The sequence below is a fragment of the Lissotriton helveticus genome, chromosome 4_1 (assembly GCF_964261635.1).
Source record: "Lissotriton helveticus chromosome 4_1, aLisHel1.1, whole genome shotgun sequence".
NCBI classification, from domain to species: Eukaryota; Metazoa; Chordata; class Amphibia; order Caudata; family Salamandridae; genus Lissotriton; species Lissotriton helveticus.
The window spans coordinates 1,315,283,795-1,315,304,384 of record NC_136063.1 but is presented as its reverse complement, the minus strand read 5'-3'; the positions used below and the strand labels follow the sequence as shown (position 1 = coordinate 1,315,304,384).

Genomic DNA, 20,590 nt, shown 5'->3' with positions numbered 1-20,590 from the left:
TATAACCTTAAGCTCACAGGTTCAAAGTACAGGAGAGCCCGCTCACTCTGTCATCCTTGCAAGGCTGGCAATATGAGTACCATTGGCTTTATTAACACCTGTAAACAAACCCATGATACTGTTCATTGTAGTAAACATGGGGAACGCCGTTTTAGCCCTCTTGTCACACTGAAGAGAAGTGTGTATTTTGCAGCTCTGTTCTCTTGAGAGGCATAGTACCTATGTATGCTTTGAACACAGCTCTTTAGTGAGGATAGTAGAAGAAATGTAACTTATTATCCAGGTATTAGAAGAAATGTAACTTATTAGCCAGGTAACCTCGTAAGAGCCCTCACACTTGTAGTGGGGTGGCATGTTAGCTGGTTGTCTCTCAAAGTTGGAGCTAACTTTTAAATCCCTAGGAGCTTGGTCCCGAATGGTATGTGAGCGGGCCACGGTGTTATTGTCCTCCCAGCGGTCTGCTGGCCATGTTACTTAGGCCTAGTACGATGTTAGTTTCCAGGTTTAATAGCACTGGGCTATAGTACTGCCTGGTTATGCTTCCATGTGTCATCCACATTTAAAGTCATCCGTAGTGCCCGCTCTGGCCATGCCTGGAGTCCCCTGCAACAAGAAGCAACCAGATTGCACAGTTCACTTGGCCACTTTCTCGTAAATTAGAAAGGCAAGACAGTGCACCAAGGCTCTGTCTGAAGACTGGACTACCAGGTCCATTTGGGTGTAATGTGGGTAAACATGGTCCAAAATGCCAAATAGTTTTTAAGGTCACAATGTTTAATTTCACTGCCTGGGAGGTGAAGAGAGAATCCACCTCTTCACTAATTTTACGTATTTTTATCATGAAATAAATTGCAAATTCGTTACATCTGGAGTTTGGAGATAAACTGTGTGGGGGGGGTAGGGGTGGGGAGGGTAGGCATATAGTTCTTGAAAGCTTTTCTATAGCTTGTCGTGGGTTGTTCTGACAAGTTTTGTCATCAAGGATGATTTGATATTGATTTAATTGTATTTGTAGAGTGATTTTCATTGATCTTAGCTATAGGATATTATGGTATATTTTCATTTGTGCTCAGCAAGTCTGAGGACTGTCCTCTCGGCATTGAGTTGATTACTGTGTCTGTAGGTGCATCCGTTTTTATAGGTTTGGATGGAGGACAGACCATATTCATAGGTTTGAGAAGGGGTGAAGGAGGACGTTTTTTCAATGCATGAAAGATAAGTTCATTTTAGGGTAGACGAGAAAAAGGACACCAACAACAGAAGAGAATAAAATATCTAGGTTAGTTCTGCCTATGTATTTGATATCCCTAGTATCTTCATCTTGACTGTAGGAGCTGAGAGGAACAGGGATGCACAACAATTAGAGCAAGAATTAATAGCTCGGGCCTTAGCCACAAAACGATTATATTTGAGAATGCTTGCTTCCTTTGCTATAGTTTTTATTTTAGTATTCCAAGGTTGCAACCCACCATTCATCTAGTATAGGTAAACCAATAATAAAAGGTAATAAAAAGAGGCCATCTTGGAATACTTCTTGTTATATTTTATGGCAAAAACTATTCAAAATGAAAGTCCACTTCTTTTTATTATTAACGAATGGAAAACCCCTCTCAAAGATGGCCACCCACACCATCACCTTTGTGGGATTCTGCTCTCAGCAACAAGCAGCCCGGTACCAGTATATGTGGAGCTGTCTAGCTCTTGCAAAAGTAAAAAAAAAACAAAAAAAAAACACGAAATTAGAAAGTTTGTAAAAATAAAATGGTATTTTTCTTTTAAAAATAAAGAAGAATTTGGCCCCCCAGGCCTTGCACTGAAGGAGACTAGTTTTTAGAATGAAGTACACATACTTCATAGTCAAAATGCTGGCATTCACAGTGAGGGGAGACACATCTTTCCCCTTTGCTGTATACTGTTGTGGGAGGACCTACAAAGTGAATGTCAATTCAACTGACCAGGAGATGAAGACCGCTAATCATATATGTAGGTTTATCATTTATGATTTCAAATAATAGTCTGTCGAGACAGCTAAAACCCATCTCTGAAAAAGAATAGAATATGCTTCTGATGTAATCAACCTACGAAGAAAAGTTTCTGCAATATGAATTATAATGGGGATTCATTGATCAAAAGTGGACCCGTTGTATTCAGTCAGTGCTACTGCATGCCACCAAGTGCTATACAGTGTTGCATTTACCTGTGCTGTGCTGTTGCATGTCACTGCTGGCTTCAGTGATGCACATGAATGAGATTGACCATGGACTATCATGGTGAGACATAAAGAGTACCGTAGCGTCTTATTCACAAACCAGTGCCGTCCTTTTGCCTTCCATGCTGTGCCTGGAAATGAGTATATATGCATGTGTAACCACGTTCCTAATTTTAGTTGTTCTCCCTGCATGGGCAGGCAATGTCAGGAACTCTTCCTTGTCCGTCCTGTATTGTTTGCTTACGTGAAGCTAATTCCTTGTTTGTCCTTAGACAGTAATCAGTGTGTGCCCTGCTCTTCCAGAGGAAGCACCACAGGAAACAGGGTTGATTGTCTAAGCTTTAAGCAGGAAACAGATCACTGTTCTCTGGCACAGACACAGGAAACAGATTTCTACTGCGATCTCTGGTTGAGTTCTGCATTGATTTGGAGTCCACCTCTTCTCAAACATTTTGAAGTCTGCAAGCAAATGTGCAGTGCCGCTCTCTCTAAGTTTGCTTGTGTATTTTTCTTGGTTCCCTCCCGCTTGTCCCCTGCATCAGCTGGTTCTGGTATCCTGCCAGGATGCTTTCTGCATGCCATTTCCTTGTCAAGTATTGTAATATCCTGCCAGCTTCTCCTTCATCATACACTGTCCAGCCCTCACTTTCCAAGTTTCTTTATATATATTTTTTTTATTAGGAAAAGGCTTAAAAAGTGTGTGTGTGTGTGTGTTTTTCTTTCCTTTGCATGGCGCTTCTACCACATCACCTACACTCAAAATCTGCTCACTTCAAATGCCTGTTTTTCCTACCAGAGTTTTACAGCATAGGATTAGCACAGTGCTAACCTAGAAAAGTGACAAAGCCTTTTACCATTCAAGGCACAGTATTGCAGTTGTACATTAGTAAAATACTCCCCAATCCAACCTGCCATGAATAAAAGCAGCCCTTGACACGTGTTTCGCTGTTATTAGAGCTTGTCAGAGAGTCATAGCTTTGTCCAGCCACAAGGGAGCATCGAGTGTAAGACAAAGCATACACTTTCAAGTTTAGAGTGCCACATAAATTATTCAAAAAAGGAATTACAGAACCCTGGGTAGTTCCACGTTTTAGTAGGAGAGCAGCTCATTTAAATGGAGCACTCAAAACACCACTGATACTCAAAATCTGCTCACCTCAAATGTCTGTTTTTCTAGCTGAGTTGTTATGCATAGTACTAGGACACTGCCCTCCACACCGAGCTAGAAAAGCGACAATGCCTTTTACCATTTTACAGCAACATCTTTTAGCATAGAATTATCTAGTGCCATCCACACTGAGCTGAAAAATATCAAAATCCTTTAACCATTCCAGTGACAGTATTACATCCTTAGAAGGGAAAATACCATTTAAGCTAACTTGGAATTAATAGAAGTAGCACCTGACACATGTTCTGCTTTGCTTTCAAGCTCGTCACATTATATCTATGACCCCCTGCCATGCATTATAAGGCTTTTGCAAATCACCAAGAAGTTCTTTGACCATACAGTGAAATGAGGCCGAAATTAAACACAACAAAAAGCAGTGAGATATTTGTTGTAAAAGGTATTAGAATCAGTTTAATACACGTCTGATTAAAAAAATGTTGTTGCTCAGCATGTGTAAAAACATAGAGAGAGATAGCATATTTCCTATAATTACCTAAAACCTCTCAAAATAAACACTTTGCCATAAATATATCCTTTCTGCTTAGCACTGTTCATCTAGAAAAACAGAGCAGAAGAAGCAAAGGCCAGGCTTTGTTTTCAATTTTTAACCCGTTCCCTGCATGTGTAGGCCTGGCTAGTGATGCGCACGTCCGTTGGCCGACGCGGCCCTGCCCACTCATTAAAAGTCCTCGACCGCGGCGTAATTTGCGCCACGGTTAACTGGTTACATTTAAGCTTTAATTAACCTCAGTGTCTTGTATTTCTGGTTGTTGCTGACTTTGGCAGCAAGCTTTATGACATCACAACTCAATACTAATAAGTTATCACAGTTGAGCAATTATCATTTCTTTATTACAGGCAACTGGACATGTCACAAGTCACCTAGAATAAGGAAATTAAGACGGGCCATTATGCATGCAGACTCCCATGTAATATTTATTATAAAACTCATATTTCACAAGAAACCGTAAGAAAAGTTACATATTTTACAGTTCTCTGTGAAATATTGATTTCATTATCATAATACAAGCCCCTAAACCACGCCACATAGCTTTGCCATTGTCAAGGTTACTAGGTTATGCAGCATGGAGGACCAAATTATGTGTCAATGTTATCTAAATTATGTGGGGAAAAGTCAGATTTTACATATCTTGAATGCCAGTATTATTTTCATCCAATTGAGAGAGAAACAACATTTTTGTGAAATCAGCACATTATCTGGCAATATGTAAATCCATAAGTATGCAGTAAATACTACAGTTATAGCAGCACAATAATCCTAAAGCCCTCGTCATTGCCCGTGGTTTTATTTAAAAAAAAACTATTCATGAAATGTAAACAAAATAAACATAATTCTAATCTGTGTCCACTGTTACCTGAACTTTGAAAAGACTGGCCTTTTCAAGCAAACAAACCCAATAAACGTAATATATAAAAATGCATAGCGGGTAGCATGTGTAATGGTCCTATATTGATATCTCTGGGTTCTAGTGACTATTACAAACCACTTGGCCTTCATCCTCTTGGGTCAGGATTTCACTTTAATCCCTTGATTGCAATAATGGGACATATTTAATGGTTCTTTATTATGCATCCTCCATTCTCTCTCGCTCTCTCTGTTACACGCACGTGAAGGATAGATTTCTAGACTCTGTGTTGGTGTTACACATGAAGGATAGATTCACGTTATTAATAATATATATATATATCTACACGTGAAGGGTAGATTCAGGTTATTAATAATATATATATTATTAATAACCTGAATCTATCCTTCACATGTAACACCAACACAGAGTCTAGAAATCTTTGTGGAGAATAATAAGAAACATTCTAGGACGTATAGAAAGCCTACATCAGGAAATTCTATTCTTCACGCTCGAAGTTTCCACCCTACTAGACTCAAGGAGAGCATCCGATATGCTGAGTGCCTCTGAATGAAGCGAAACTGTAGTTCTGAAGCAGGTCTGAAGGGATCCACTGACGATTTGTTTGGAAGACTAGAGTCCAGAGGGTGCAGCCCAGAAACACTAGCTAGTGCTGAAACTCAAAGTACTAAAAGAGAAGATCTACTATTCAACTCCGCCAGGAGTTAGAATAAAAATACCAATAACTCCGTAGGGACACCAAGACTCCTCACAGGCTATAACACATATCCTACGAAGCTCTTCAAGATACTTTATAAACACTGGCGGACAGTTCGCAGTGACCCTGTTATCGGACAAACTTGTGCCAGAGCTCCTCCCATATCTTCAGAAGAGCCAAATCGATGTGTAGAGAGCTTGTATGTAACTCACCCACGATTAGAAAGGGATCTGATTGGTTGAGATCACAGAGAGGTTTCCAAAGATGCTCTAAATGTAAAGCCTGTAGGCATGGTGTCAATACCAGAACCGTGCAAACACCTTTTAGACAGTCACCTTATGAAATCCGAGGCAGCTACACTTGTAAAAGTGATTTTGCTGTCTACGGTCTTCAATGTACTTGTAACAAACAATACGTGGGTAGCACCATCCACCCCGTACGTATCTGTATATTACAACACCATAGGTCCATCACCAACGATGACCCCAGCTACCCAGTCTCCAGACATATAAATTTGTGTCATGGTGGCAATGCTAAAGATCTCTCCTTCTTTGTGATCAACACCGTCCCCAAGAATCTGAGAGGAGGGAACAGACAGTTCCCCTCTACTTAGGAGGTTAGAATCAAGATATATCATCTTACTGAATTCTAAAATCCTGTATGTGATGAATGCAGATGAGGCTCTAACTGTACATTTGTAGGTTATTGCTGCTTGTCCCGCTCCGTGTTCCGCTCTTTTTCTGTAGGCCTATTTTCACTTCACTTAGCTTTGTTATATTATATTCTTTAGTTGCTGTAGTTATTCACACTACACCTTTGTTGGCTCTGTATATCCTCTAATTTACTCCTAATAGCATTTTCTGCATATATTGTGTTGAATTTCCCTCCAAAGCCCACTTGGGCGGTACCATTTTGTCCTTGACAATAGGTTAGTCTTAGATGCAACCAGCAATATATTGAGTCATATGTATAAAATGTTTTGCTTAGTACATATGAATGCATCCTAGATCACAACCCTGGCACACACTGGCTTTGCCACTCACTTTCCTGGAAATCTAGTGATCTTACTAATTTTACATATATGCCATTTGTGTGTTTTGGATAAATGCAGAATTATGGGGGTAGGAAGAAATTGATGAATATTTAGTTTTTCTTCTCACTACGTCCTGCAGGGCCTAGGTCAGTTTTACTGCTTCAGTGACTAGCTTTCATTTTTATTTTCATTTAGTTACTATAATTCTTTCTGTCACATTATTCTTGTGCTAACATAAATATAATCTATAACAAGTTTATTATTTATATGCACTGTTATTTCCATTTGGTGTTTGTAACTTCTATGTTTACTAGCATGCATGGTTGCTGTGACAACCAACTAAGAGTGCTCACTATATAGTGATGGATTTGGCGCCCAATGTAGTGAAGAAGGCGGCTCTCCGTCGAAACGTGTCTAGGCTATCAATTGGAATAAACTTACTATGTTACATTCCCACGGATTCCGCGCTGTCATTGTTTGTTGCAAGGACTGGTTTTATACCACGTGAGTCATGTTGTTCCCTCTCAATTGCATCTCTATAGTTATGGTTCCGATACACTTTACATTGAAAAGCATTTTTTGAATTTGCTTATATCTTTTCAATCCAGAGGACACATTTACAAAAAACTTAGAAAAGCACTAGCTTGGCCAACCTTAGGTCCAGCATGCCAATTTCCGTGCCAGTTCGTGCAGAGGAAAAGTTAGGATGGGTCAAAAAGTGATTTTCCATTTTAGCTCCATAAGAAATTTTGTTTACTGCTGCCAAAAACTGGCATGAAAGTCGAGCTTTACTCAGAAATCAAGTTTTTCTTGGTTTAATGATGTCAATTCTTTGAGAAGTTTTTGAGATTGTTATTTAAAAAAAGGTGCAGAGCAGGATTTGCAAAGTTAGAACTTTTTTTATATAACTACAGTTTTAACTTGCAAGTTGTGACTCAAGAATCCTGTCAGCAACATTATGAATTAAAAACATATTTGGCTGTGTAAGGGTTCTGTAAATGCTTTTATGGCCATCTTAAAACCTGTTAGTAGTGACTCATGGGCTTTGCACTGTAGTCAAAGGTTGTACACAGTAATCGGCGAACACCCCCAGAGGTAACCAACTCCATTTGATGATCAGGGTTACTACTTGGGGGAAATGAAAACTTCGAAGTCCAAAGCAGAAAAAAATGCTGAAGACAGCACGTGACTTGCAAGATTGAAGAAAATCCCGAGTGTCCATTTTAGGTAGTGATTAGAGCGCTGTTTTTTAAAGTCACTTAAAACTCAGGTGTTTAAACGGGAGTGGACAAAAAACAAGCACAGTGTAAGTCAGAGAGATAGGGTTGAGCACAGCAGAGGATATCCACCAGAAGGAGGAGGGGTGCAGAGCCTGGCCACAGGCCTGGTGCTGTGCCAACCCACTGCAATTTGGCAAAGGCGTGCGCAGTGGATGTCAAAGCCTTTGTGACAGAGCAAAAGAGCGATCTGGTGCTGTGCCAAGACGAATATAACATCTGTGTTGTCATAGCAACACCTCATTCAAACATACTGCTTCTGGTGAATGTCATGTTTATGGTATGAAAAAATTGCAGTTTCAGATAATGAGATCCTTTCTGGTTTAGATACAACTATTTTTGCGTATTATGGTGTTCCCTAGCTGTCCATCCTTCATCTAATCCTAATGTACACTTCAGATTTTGATATCTAGTCAGTAACACATTTTTCTGACATGTGTCGTATGTTTCATGCTTCCATTGTGTAGGAGATGAGTGACCTGACTGTGAACGTGATTTGAAATGTTACTTTGTTCAATCCCTTCATTGGCCATTTGCAGAGTTTATATTTGGAAATATGCCTGTCAGGAAAGCATGCAAGTGTGGCCCTCATTGCCCTAACCAACAAGAACCTACTCTATCTGATAGGGATCATACTCCCCCATCAGAGAAAAATCACTTTGTGACTATCTACAAACATGAGATCTACAGGAACCCTCTGAGCAAATCTTCCGACGCTCTCCCAGTTTCTCTCATGACTGATCTATAGTTAATCCTGATTTGTTGGCACTCTTCCATACCAAATATTCCCCATCACCTCTGACTCCACTGTTGAGATAGGAGCACTTTATTCCAGTTTTACGTACTTGAAAAGGAGAAGTAAGGTAATAGAGACAATGCAAAGTGACTTGATTAGGAATGTCCTGATGGGACGAGTGTGAAACTTTGAAGACTCAGTCTGTATAAACAAAATTGCCCGCTACGTGAGTAAATGGTCACGGTATTTAGTCTGATCCACATGTTTAGGGATCCAGGGTGAGATCCTCGCTTAAGGGGCTGGAAAGGATACGTCCTCCCTATCGTATACTCGACAAACCACATGGGTATCCCTTCTGGAGCCAAGGTGGTTCCTAAAGGACCTTGGTTCCCGAAGGGATATCCATTTGGTTTGTCATGGTATTTAGTTGCCTGGTAAGCAATATAGGCCCGCCACTAGTCCCTTCCTTGAACAGAGGCTTCTCATCTGCACACAGGTTGTCTCCATGAGTCTCCAGGCAGCGGTCACCTGTATTTTCGCCGATCAGGAAACATTTAACCTAGGTAGATGCCCGAATGACTCTCCCTTTAGAGGAGTCATGTCTTCCAGAGTGGATTCCTTCTGGGGGATAGTGTCTCCAAGCTGGGCCTTGTTTCAGCTTACAAACCACGACCAAGCTATGGCCGGATAATTTCCTCCGCAGTATTTATTCTCCCTGCATTTCATATTGTATGTGCACTGAATGCAACTTGTTTCTGAGTCCCTGAAACTTGGGAAATGAATTAAATTATGCTGTTGTCAAGGTGAATTATTGAGTTCTGTTCTGTATCTTCCTAATGAGTTTTCTGTTCCCAGGGGGACGGTTAATTGAGGCTGTACTGTTAAGTGTTACCGAAGATCCAATGTCCAAGGGTGCTAATTTAACTGACAAGCCTGTTACTAATGAACGCAACTCCACCGGCGCACCGCACCGCACAATGGCGAGCCGCGTCTGATAGTTTATGCTTCTGTCGCCAAGTATGCTTTTGACGCCAGGGAGATTCACAATTAAAGAAAACGGATGGCTGTGCTGAAAAGGATGAACAGGGGCGACCATTCCTTTATGCCCAATACGGTTTATTGTTGTTGGTGCAGATTGAAGCTAATACAATTTGCTATTCATGTTCCATCAAAACAGGCGGAGAGGAAATAATTGGGTGCGAGAAAAAAACCATGAAGGGTATTTATTAAGAGTTTGAATTCCTCGCTGATCAGCGGGGACCAGACTTTGAAGCTCTCAAACGTGCGCGAATATACCTTTGGATGGGACATTATTGGAAATAAATTTTTTGACTCGCATTACCAGTGCCACTGGTGCATTTAGTGCTGTCAAAATAACTCACAATTTGTGCTCCCTGTATACAAAAGCAGCATCACAAAAGGGGGTGGTGATGGACGGAGCATCTGAATCAATCAAACACTCACACCCAGTCAAAAGATCTGGGTATAATCCATCACCGTTCTTTAGCCCACTCTGACACCCCAGTTCAGACATGGCTATATGCAAATCAGTCTGACCCTGTGCCTCATGGGAACAGTCCAGCAGCATCAACATGTTTCAGCCCCGTCTGTAAAATGCCTTTGTGTTATAGTTTTTGGGTTCCTACAAATTTACTGGCTTCTATGACCTTAAGTGAGACAACATGTGTGATCTTTGTGTGTGAGGAATGACAATACTTAAAACTGCAGTGTGTGCATTTGTGTACTCGCACACTTTCCTAAGAGATAAGACCATCCATTTCAAACTGCTGTCTACTGTGAAGGTATTGTATTGTAGTTGCTTTTAAATAGCAGATTCATTCCCCTGACCAAGGTGTTGAGTGCATGTATGGGGCACGTAATGGGTCAACAGGGCCATGTCACCCCCACTGCAACTCAGTCAGACCACGTCTTTCGGCATCCCATACTTAAACCTTGCCACAAGATTTTGCCTCCATGTCCACATGTATGTGCTACCAGGAATGCTGCAAGTGCACTGTCACAGATTGCTTATGTGTCCTATATCCTTCACAACATGTCCTGGAACCCACCTTGTGTAGATACTCCACCAGGATGGGAGTGCATCTCTGACCCCCGTGTATGACACCCATCTCTTCTCACCCAGATACCTCTACCATGGCAACCTTTTCAACCACAGAAACCTGCCCTTACATACACATCTTGGACAAAGTAGTAACGCTACATAACTGGATCACCTTGGGCAAGAAGTGCTTTACCGCTGACCCAGTCCCTGTCTACTAAGCTGGACATGCTGGTTTCCTCTCAGACTGAGAGCTTCTGTACCTTGTATCCATGTTCACTATTTCATTTATCTGTCTGATGTATATATAACAAAACTAAGGGCCAGATTTAACACTTATTCACACAGCGCAGTGCAGCATCCGCAAATTCTGTGCTGCGTAAAAAGGAGAGAGGGGGAGAGCGCCATATTTTCAGAAATATGACACTCTCCTCCACTCTCCCTAGCGCCGGCACTGAAATCAGCTGCCGTGCACCAAGGAGACACCTTTGCGCCATAGTGCAAGGGTGTCTCTGTGAGTACGGCATAGGTTTTGCACTGGAAGGATAGCCTTCCAGTACAAAATACCATGCTTAGACTAACTGTAATCCTTTTCCCTCTATGTATGTGTGCTGTAAAGTGTAGCACACGTACAAATCGAAAAAAGAAAAGAGAAATAAAAGCATTTCTCCTTCCTAGCGCCTACTTCAAAGGGCACAGTTTTCTGATGCTAAACCAGGTCTACTTTTGTTAGTAAATAGAGTTGGGTGATTGCATGGAAACACCTATGCACCACCCATGGCACGCCCCCTTGGCGCCAAGTAATGCAAAACAGCGCATAGCTCTGATTCACATTACTTATACATTATTTCCCGCGCTAAACAAATTCAGTGCTGGAAAGTAAATCGGAAAAAAAGATTTGTCATTTTTGTGATGCAAACACGGCGTAAAATCTTAGTAAATCTCCCCTAAAGTGTCTTTGTATCCCACTCATTCATTTTGATAGTTAAGTGTTTCAAACAAAACAAGTTTTGCAGGCGTGTAAAAAGTGCAGATCAGTTATGTCCCATGTCAGCTACCTGCGTAAAACAGAAAGAAGCAACCAGGTTTTGGCCACAGGCCAGTGAAGTAGTGTGGCTCACTGGTTAGAGGCGGCAGACCCGAGAGCAGAGGACGGCCCGGGACCAGGGTTCGATTCCCGGCGCGGCAGGTTTCTGGACCAGAGTCAGCGGACTTGATAATTCTCTCGCCTCGGTGCCCACTCTGATCAGCGATCACACTCGGCAACTCTGGGCATTAGCTTGCCTCATCTTCACTAACGGCCCCACCAGACCGCCGGGGATGCCTGGTCTCACCCTGGAGATACCCATTAAGGGACCATCTCTCAGGGAAGCCAGGAAGGGTTTCGCAGCGGTCGAAGCGCCTTGGGACCCTATGGGTAAGTAGTGCGCTATATAAATGCCTATACATTTACATGTTACAGTAACATTTCATCATAGGCCAGAATGAAGCCTCTTGCGCTTTCTGTATTTTTTCCTCCTTGCGTAACATGTGGGGTTGGGATTGGCCACGACAGTACTCCTGTCATTCACCTTTGAGACTGAAAGGTTCGTTAGGCAGCAAAGTGGTGGACACGGCTTTTCTTGTTACCTTTGCGCACTTTATCAGCAGTATCATCTGTGGCCTCGGCCTGCTGCCAACGCTTTATCCGTTTAAGCTTTTCACCGTGAGGTGGAGAAGCTGCCCGGCAGCTAGCCCCAGCCAAACCAAACACCTCAAATAAATCAATACATCCCCGGCATATGTAGTTCCTTCTTTCTGCTCTAAGCTTCTTTAAAATATATCGTTCAGTGACCTTAACTGCTTACATATTGTACCGTCTTACTCTCGCATTTTGATAACAATATAGTATATCTCCATGGTGGAAGTGGATTTTTGTTTTCATTGCTCATGCATTTGTTTCCTTGATGGCTGATAAGTGATACCCTCTGTAAGTTAAATGGGGTATTAAATGTTTAGAGCGCTAGAATCCATGGTTTATTCGCTGGCACCTTTGTAAATAGTCACCACAGGGCCTTCCATCCAGTCATTTGCGACACTCAGAGGCGGCTGGCATGTCGCGAGGGTGGTGGGATGGTGGGGGCACATAAAATAAAAAATACTTACCTTTTCCACGACCGGGACGTCCTCCTTGATCCTGCTCTCCTCGAGGCAGGCAGGCACCCGACACCTAAGCCAATCCTGACACTGCTCTCATGCAGCATGAGAACAGCGCTAGGGTTGGTGAGAGCGGCCTCTGTTGGCGCTCACAAGAGCACTGGGAGGTCTCTGCTTTCTCGAAGACAGCTGGGTTAGAGTGGTTCAAAATGCCTGGCTTGCCGTTGCAAAACAGCCAAAGAGACATGCACATTTTAAACTCGGGAGCACGAAGCTCCCTGCTGCCGCCCGCAGCAATGGCCCCATCCTGGCGCTCAGTTCGGGACGGTTTGGTCGCTGAAACTTAAAATGGCAACAAATAAACTTTATGACCATTCTATTTTCGAGCTCTGGGGGGTTTGTTTGTTGGGCGATGCCCCTCTGCTCAAATGGAGGAGCCGCCCCTGGTGACACTCCTTTTCTGGAGTCCGATGGGTCCCACAAGGAAAGTGTTTCATTACTGTGGTATCTATGAAGCTTGTCAGCCAATCTGAGATGTGTAACCCGGCATTCCTCGTCTGTGTGTTTGACGGCTTTCATGTATTGTTGCAGGAGGCTGCTCTTTCGATGAACCCTACGGCTCGTGTGGATACAGTCAGTCCGACGACGATGATCTGGACTGGGAGCAGGTGAACACGCTGCTGCGGCCCTCCTCGGACCAGTGGATGCCTTCAGGTTGGTTCTTACTGCTCGCTTGTCTCTCAGACGGCGTTGAATGATTTAACAGGCAGAAAAAACTATGAGGTATATGTATGCGGTTTAGGAATTTTAGCATTGTTTGGGCTTTGGCCAATGCTTATTTCGATATTTTTCCTCATACTTGTCAGACCATATGGCACAAGCAATACAGACCAGGGCATTACAGTACAAAAGATCACTTTAATAGAACCGGTGTGTGTACGTCAGTCAGTTCAATGCATTACAATAACAATTTAACCTACACCTCCCCAATACAAGTCATAACCCCAACACCCATGCACACCCATAAACCTCCTGGAGCCTGAAATAAATCAAACCGCCCATTCAAGAAGGCAAGATCATTCTTGTAGCCAAGTGCCCATCCTTTCCAACTGCAAACTCTTCCCCCATATCTTACCTCTTGACCCTGCCCAACCTTTTTTTCAGCCACAGCCCTGATATAACTGACCAACAGCACCGCCTGTAACCCCCTGAGCTAAATACGCCTGCGTCATGGCTATCCAATGGGGGTGGGCGGAACTCGCAGAGTGACAAAACAAATCAGTGAAATTCTGTAGAATTCGGCCAACAGGTGGATAATAAGATGCTTGCAGTGCAATATCGCACGAGCAGCACAAAAAAATAAGTTGGAACGCATAGTGCGTTGCACAAAAGCGCGTGGCCATTCGTATTGATTTTTAAGTAGAAAATCTACTGAGCAGCAGCAAATCTACTAGAATGGCAGCCTTCTGACTGCAACCACCTAGATTAGAAAATCACACTAGGGTGCGCCAAATCTCGCTTGCACTCGCATTTTCTGGAGCCTTACAGGAGAGAAGTTCCACAATGTGTAGCAGGATTTGGCCGGAGCTCCACGTTAAAGAGTAATGCGTAGTGGCCAAAATAGAAGCATTAAATAGCAATTCTGGGGCATTTAAAACGGAACATCAGATGCTGTGATAGTTTTATCAAAGAGGCTGTTCATTGGAGAAACACTGTGAGTTATATCCGAATATAAATAAAACCATGCAAGGCTGGATGCTCTTTATAACATTAATACATATAGTGTGCCAGCTTTGTGCTTGCTGTAAGTCCCCATTCCTACCCTATGTTGATGCTGAAACTGTCCTAATATTGATCACACATCATACAGTTTTATTTTCCGCCACAGATGGGGTCACTCGCAGTCTGGTGGCCTGAATACTCCTGGTGGTTCTTCGACAGACCTGTTCTCCCTCACACTACTGCTGCATGGGAAGCAAAGATTGGTTTAATGACGACGTCCTTCGAGTACATTTGAGCATGAATTACCACCATTCTCTCGTTCCAGGGCGCATCATTCTGTCTCCGTTATCCCGAAGCCTCCCTCTCTGAATTCTGATTTATGCACAGAATGACTCCTTCCCCTTAAACAATCCATTAAGAATGCACTGGTATGTTGTCGACTTGCAAATGTTGCGAGTAGCACTGAGCCTTACGTGAGCCATTGCGTCTCCCAGCTGTCGCTCTGTACCACATACCCTATGGGTGTCATGGTATTACCATCTGACCTTAGCCCTCCAAGGAGCTTCAGTGTATGGTTCAGGTGGTTTGACATTCCATCAACATCTCATTTGTTGCCCGAGTCCAAACGACGTTGATAGACATTTGAATTAATTGAAGATGTAATTGGTTAAACCACCATCTCCTAAGAAAAGAAAGTGACATTTCCTTCACTTTTCATCAAAGGGAAATGCAAGAACATTTTTGTTTGAGGCAATCCTTGTGTTAACAAAATGTCAGTGCACACCGCATCCCTCTTGGCACGGACAGCTGTCGTGGAACCAAAATTGTCACTCCGTCAATATGTGTAACCATGATTCGGAAAATCTGTAGGACAAGCGGACTGTTTTACCCCGCTACTGTGTGCCCAGATTTAAAAATACATGGACTCGTCACAGGAGAAGCCAACGCCACCAGAGATTACCCTGACCTTTGGTTAGCGCCAGAAAGCTACACTCTCCTGGGACAATATGTATATTTTATTGTTGGTATTTGCACACCACCCGCTTCACACGGTACACGCAACGGAACCCACACTTCTGCAATGTCCTAATTTGGATTTTTATGCAGGTCAGTGCCTTTATGGACCTACATTTCATGCATTGACAGCTCACAGGAAATAAAGTATGATTCCAAAATACTACCTTATCGTTGGAGATCTAGAACTTGACTGTCCAACTGTAGACATGTAGGCCTATTCTTGAAGGACACATCCAGGGATACCTTTGATTCAATCTGCGGTTAGCTGTTGGCATCCATGCGCAGAAGAATGTTGGGGGTTTTATTCAATTACAATGTAACCATGATGGCATTTACCAGCGATGCGAAGGAGTGAGTTAGCATGGGGAGGGCCCTGCCCCATAACACCTCATGCGGGGTATCTTCCGCATTGCTAGTCTTACTAGTGAGGTTAGTGGTGGGGCATTCTAGAGCCCTGGGTGAATGTGGGGGAGGGGGTTGCAGGGGCGTAACGCAGGCCCCTGATTCCCTTGTGGCGCATGGGGCCCCAACCCTTCAAAAGGACCCCTTCCGCCGAAAGTCGATGAATATCTGTGAAATATGGGAACCTAAGGGGTCCCTCGTCACACTCTGCAGGGGACCCATCATTTTGTCCCACACCACTGGCAGAGGCCAATTTCTTGGTTGCTCTCTTAGCTGTACATGTCATACCACTTGAGTTGGATTTCTTTGCTTCTTTTTGGTTCGCCACCCACTGAAGCGGTAACCTATAGAATGAGACCAACGCGGTCTGCCGGCCCTCATGCCACTGAGCCGCACCAGTGCTAACACTGCAAAAGAAGAATGTGCGTGGATGTTCACTAGCGTTTACCAGCACAGAGCCATCCCAGTTTCCACTGTGTAAAGAGGCCCACCATTGGAATGTGCAACAATTGCTGCCATTCATGGGCCTAGTAAGCAGATGCAACAAGCTGGAATTGCTTGGGAATGCCTTGGTGCATTCCTCTGTTGTGCAGCTGCCGTTGGCAGATGGCGCATTCTCATACACTACTGTAAGGTTGGTGTATGGGTTATGCCTTTATTTGATGCTAAAACCCACCAGAAAAATCAAGCGCTTCCCTGCCATTCTCTAATAAATATTGAAACAGAACTTTATAGTGCCTCCGTATACATTGAATTAATTTTGTGCAGATAGCATGCCTTTGTCATGCATGTTTATATCGGGTACATTATATGACTAAGGTCTGTTATGGTAAGTCACACGCTTGTTCACGGCTGGTTTCAAACAAACATCCAATTCTTTCCATTTCTTTAATTTATTATTTTTTATTATCAGAGTATGCAATCAAAATTTGTGAAATTCTGTAAAATAAGTGTGCTTGCGAGGACCCTTAAATTAGTACGAGTGCTAATTATGTTATAAGCATTAAAGTTTCTGACAAATTAATAAAATCAATATGTAGAAATAATAATTGAACATTTCCCAGTTGTCTTTAAAAACACAGTATGGCTCTCATTGCTTCTGGTATAAGGGTGAACTGAAAGAAAAAAAAACGTATTTTAATTTGTGTGTCCTTTCCTCTTTGGTAGTTAATTGGATGCTTACTCGGTACTCTCCAATAAGGGTCAGTTCAATTAAAGTAAGTGTAAAAAAATATTTCTTTTTTTTCAGGTCACCTTATTCTTTGGCAGTGTATCGTGTTCAATTTATTGGCCACAATTTGAGATGGCTACACATTTGAGATGGATACATCAATGTGCTCTGTGTGTGTCCCTTAGGTGTATGATTGCTTGCTGTTGGGAAAAGGAGACCCAAAATGAGAGCTTATTCTTTCTGTTTATCTCTACCACCAGTCATGACTTGACTTTTTGAAGGACTTTACTTATAGTTTCTTATGCTACTGATTAAAGAGGAAAACATGTTTTACAGGCTGTAGCTAAAGTGTGAAGGTTTTAATCACCTCACCTGTCTGATTGTTCATGGTAAAATCCTGGTCTAGCCCATATCTTCCTCCCACAGAGGTGGTTTCACTCTGGGGCCTAGTAATGAGTCTTCTTCAAAAGAGCAGCAGCGGTCCAGCCGCGGTCTTACCCTCTTAACTCGCCGCATACTTGATCACATTAGCCCCTGAGATTTGGGTAAGAATTAAGAGATGGCATTGCATGCTTCATTCTCCACTGCCTGTTGCATGCCTCCGGTATACATTTGGAATCTCAAGAGAGAGTTTGCTGAGCACTCCAGGTTGTGGTTGCTTGTACATGTTGAACAGAGGTTTAGAGAGCAAGCACCCAGTCTTGCATACTCCTGCCTGAGAAATTTGGGAGATGAACACAAAGGACCAGAATGAACGAACTGTCCTCCTCCCTCTCAAAGAGGGCAACTTCACTTTTTGTTTTTTTAGCATTCCGGACACTTCTTCTTAAGTGGTCTAGCAGCAGGAGATGGCCCACAGTACCGAAGGTGGCCTACAGGTCTAACATAACTAACTCTCCCAACCTGCTCTGTCTTTTGCCCAGTTACCTGTCCCCAATGTTGGCACGTGATGGTTTTAACCAGCTGTAACTCACACTATCATTAGGAACGACGACTCTTGAGCTCAGAATCACTACTCCTCTCTAGCTAGTCATTACAAGGCAGAACTACACAATCCCCACGTTGTGTGAATCCCTAACTGTGAAAAAGAAACAGCCAAAGATATCTCATTTTTAGGTTTTGCGTGCACCTAACTCTATCAGATTGCAAACCGGGGGAACAAGAATCTTTAAACCTAAAAAAATAGCTCTTGCTGTATTGGTGCAATAATCGAGGATAATGCGGACTATGAGGCACTGGGAATATTAAAGAAACTAAAATACTTTCACTTTGTCCAGTAGATCCTGGGATAGCTGGACATTTATCCAACTTCAGTATAGCTTTGATTTGTCTTGGTTATTTTTCTAAAAACAGGTTAAATATTTGAGATTTATTTGGATCGACTTGGTAGCCTATTGCGTCTTCTCACATTAATACCCATGTCTTCAATACTCTGAACCAACAAAGCCCCTCCATGGACTTCAGAGATATAGACATTAAGACTTCAGGACAGTTTTAAAGCAGGCCGTGCTTCAGAACTCTAGTGGGATAACACCGGTTTATTTATGGTTTTCTTAAGTGAGATTTTCAATCAGATCTAACCACAGAGCAATAAACCATACCAGCCTGCAAATGGTGTAAGAAGGACCTAAATTGAGTATCGCTACAAATGTTAGGGTTACAGACATAAGACCACCACCATTCATTGTCATTTGACTGTGCTAAACCCTCATAATGTTTATTAATGTTATTTTATTGTTCTCAGTCAACTTTCATGCTGCCTCTCGTGAGCTAGGCTGCTAGGCCAAGTCATCAAGGGGATTTAAGGATGCTGTGGAGGTCAGGTCCTGTCTCAGACCAACTGCCTAGCATCCTGGTCATCATCGAACACTGCAGTCACAACCCTTCAGTATTGCTAGGTACTCCCTACAAATTCAAAGTCTGGGGAAAGAGCCTCGCCGCAAGCTATGTAAATATGGTGGATCACTGTGGAGCACTGATGGTAGGAAGCTACTACATATGGGCATATATTAATAGTCTTTACAAAATGTGCTTACAATCCTGTGCGTCACAACTAATTTGTATTTTTGTTTCTATTTACTCTCGTTTTATAAACTGCTCTGATATCCAAAGGCTCCATAGTACTAACTGAATTTAACAAAAAGGAAGGAACCAACTTTAAAAATAATAGTAGCTTTTTTTTTAGTGGTCAGGTCATCCGTGCTACTTAAGGGGAACGTGTGTAGCTCCTGGATTACTGGCCATAACATAAGATACATTTTTAGTTTGTTCAAAGCAGCCCTATTTATAGTTAGAACATTATTCTTAAGCAGGCCCACTGGAATTATTGGAGTCTGCCTCTGTGGCGTTTTCCCATGATTATGGATTAGCCACATATTGCCTCATCTGCTGCCTAATCAGCAGGTTTAAGCAAAAAACGTTTATTTCTAGTTCAAACGGATGAAAAAATACTAATGTTTCAGTGACCTGTTTTGCTGCCTAGTGAAAGGCCCTATGCACAGGTTGACTGCTCATCTTTCAGTTGCTTATTACTCTATTTGGATGGTAAATAACTAATAATCAGGTGAAATCTTTGCCTAGGCAGTGTTAACATGTGAAACAAGCATTGGCAAAGCCTGTGAAAGTGCTGTTGGCTTTGCCAATGTTTTTATATCATGTTGGATACCAGCGTGGCTGTTGTTCAGCATGGCAAAATGTTAGTGGAATTGAGGAGAGTCTCATGGAGTTGCGTGTCGTAGATTAGAGTAGAGTGGGGTGTTATGGAGTAGAGTGGCATAGAATGTCATGGAGCGAAGTGGAGTAGAATGGACTGGTGTAGAGTGGAGTGTCGGGTGTGGTGTGGAGTGTCGTGGGGTGTCGTAGAGGCATGGAGTGGAGGGTTGTAGAGTGGAGTGGAGTGAAGTGGAATGGAGTAGCATAGAATGGCATGAAGTGACATGGAGTGAAGGGGTATAAAGTGGAGTGGAGCAGAGTGTTGTAGAGAGGAGGGGCGTAAAGTAAGGTGGAGTTGAGTGGCAAAGCATAGGGTGGAGTGTCATAGAGATCAATAAAGTGTTGTAGACTGGAGTGTTGTAGAGTGGAGGGTTGTTGAGTGGAATAAAGGGTAAACATCCATTATTGCGAGTTTTTTACTTCGTGATATCATTACAACGCATGCGTTGTACATCGCGAAGTAAATTACTACACATTTTTTTAGAACGCATGGTCATTTACCACGCCTTTACAATGACTTTCGTTGTAAAAGGTATGTATCGAAGGAGGCAGTACAGGTCTACGGCAGGCTCTGACCAAGAACCCTGGTCAACCCATGCCACTTCTCTAACCATGAAGTAGCACTTTTGACAAACTAGCGTGTTTTCTTGAGATGGGAATCCCCCACTCACACATAGAAAAACACTTTAGGGCGTGTATACACATAGTCTGGATATACACCCACTAGTTTTAATTGCACACACCCTTTTTACCCGTCCTGAAGAAAGCCAGCATAATCATAAGGCACTGGCTGAAACATGTTGACACACCCCAGGATGTGGGAGGTCGTAACTCGCCTCTAACATCCAATAGCCTTATTTTTA

At 42.7% G+C, this 20,590-nt stretch overlaps 1 protein-coding gene across 18 annotated transcripts in view; it reads left to right on the top strand.

The window, feature by feature from the left end:
* The window catches only part of PTPRM (protein tyrosine phosphatase receptor type M), a 1,498,021-nt gene that overhangs the window by 244,246 nt on the left and 1,233,185 nt on the right, over positions 1-20,590 (top strand). For all 18 annotated transcript variants that reach the window (XM_078687901.1, XM_078687900.1, XM_078687899.1 and 15 more), the window contains exon 2: positions 13,295-13,417. In XM_078687901.1, the coding sequence (XP_078544027.1) occupies positions 13,295-13,417 (123 nt within the window). The remainder of the gene's footprint in view (positions 1-13,294; positions 13,418-20,590) is intronic.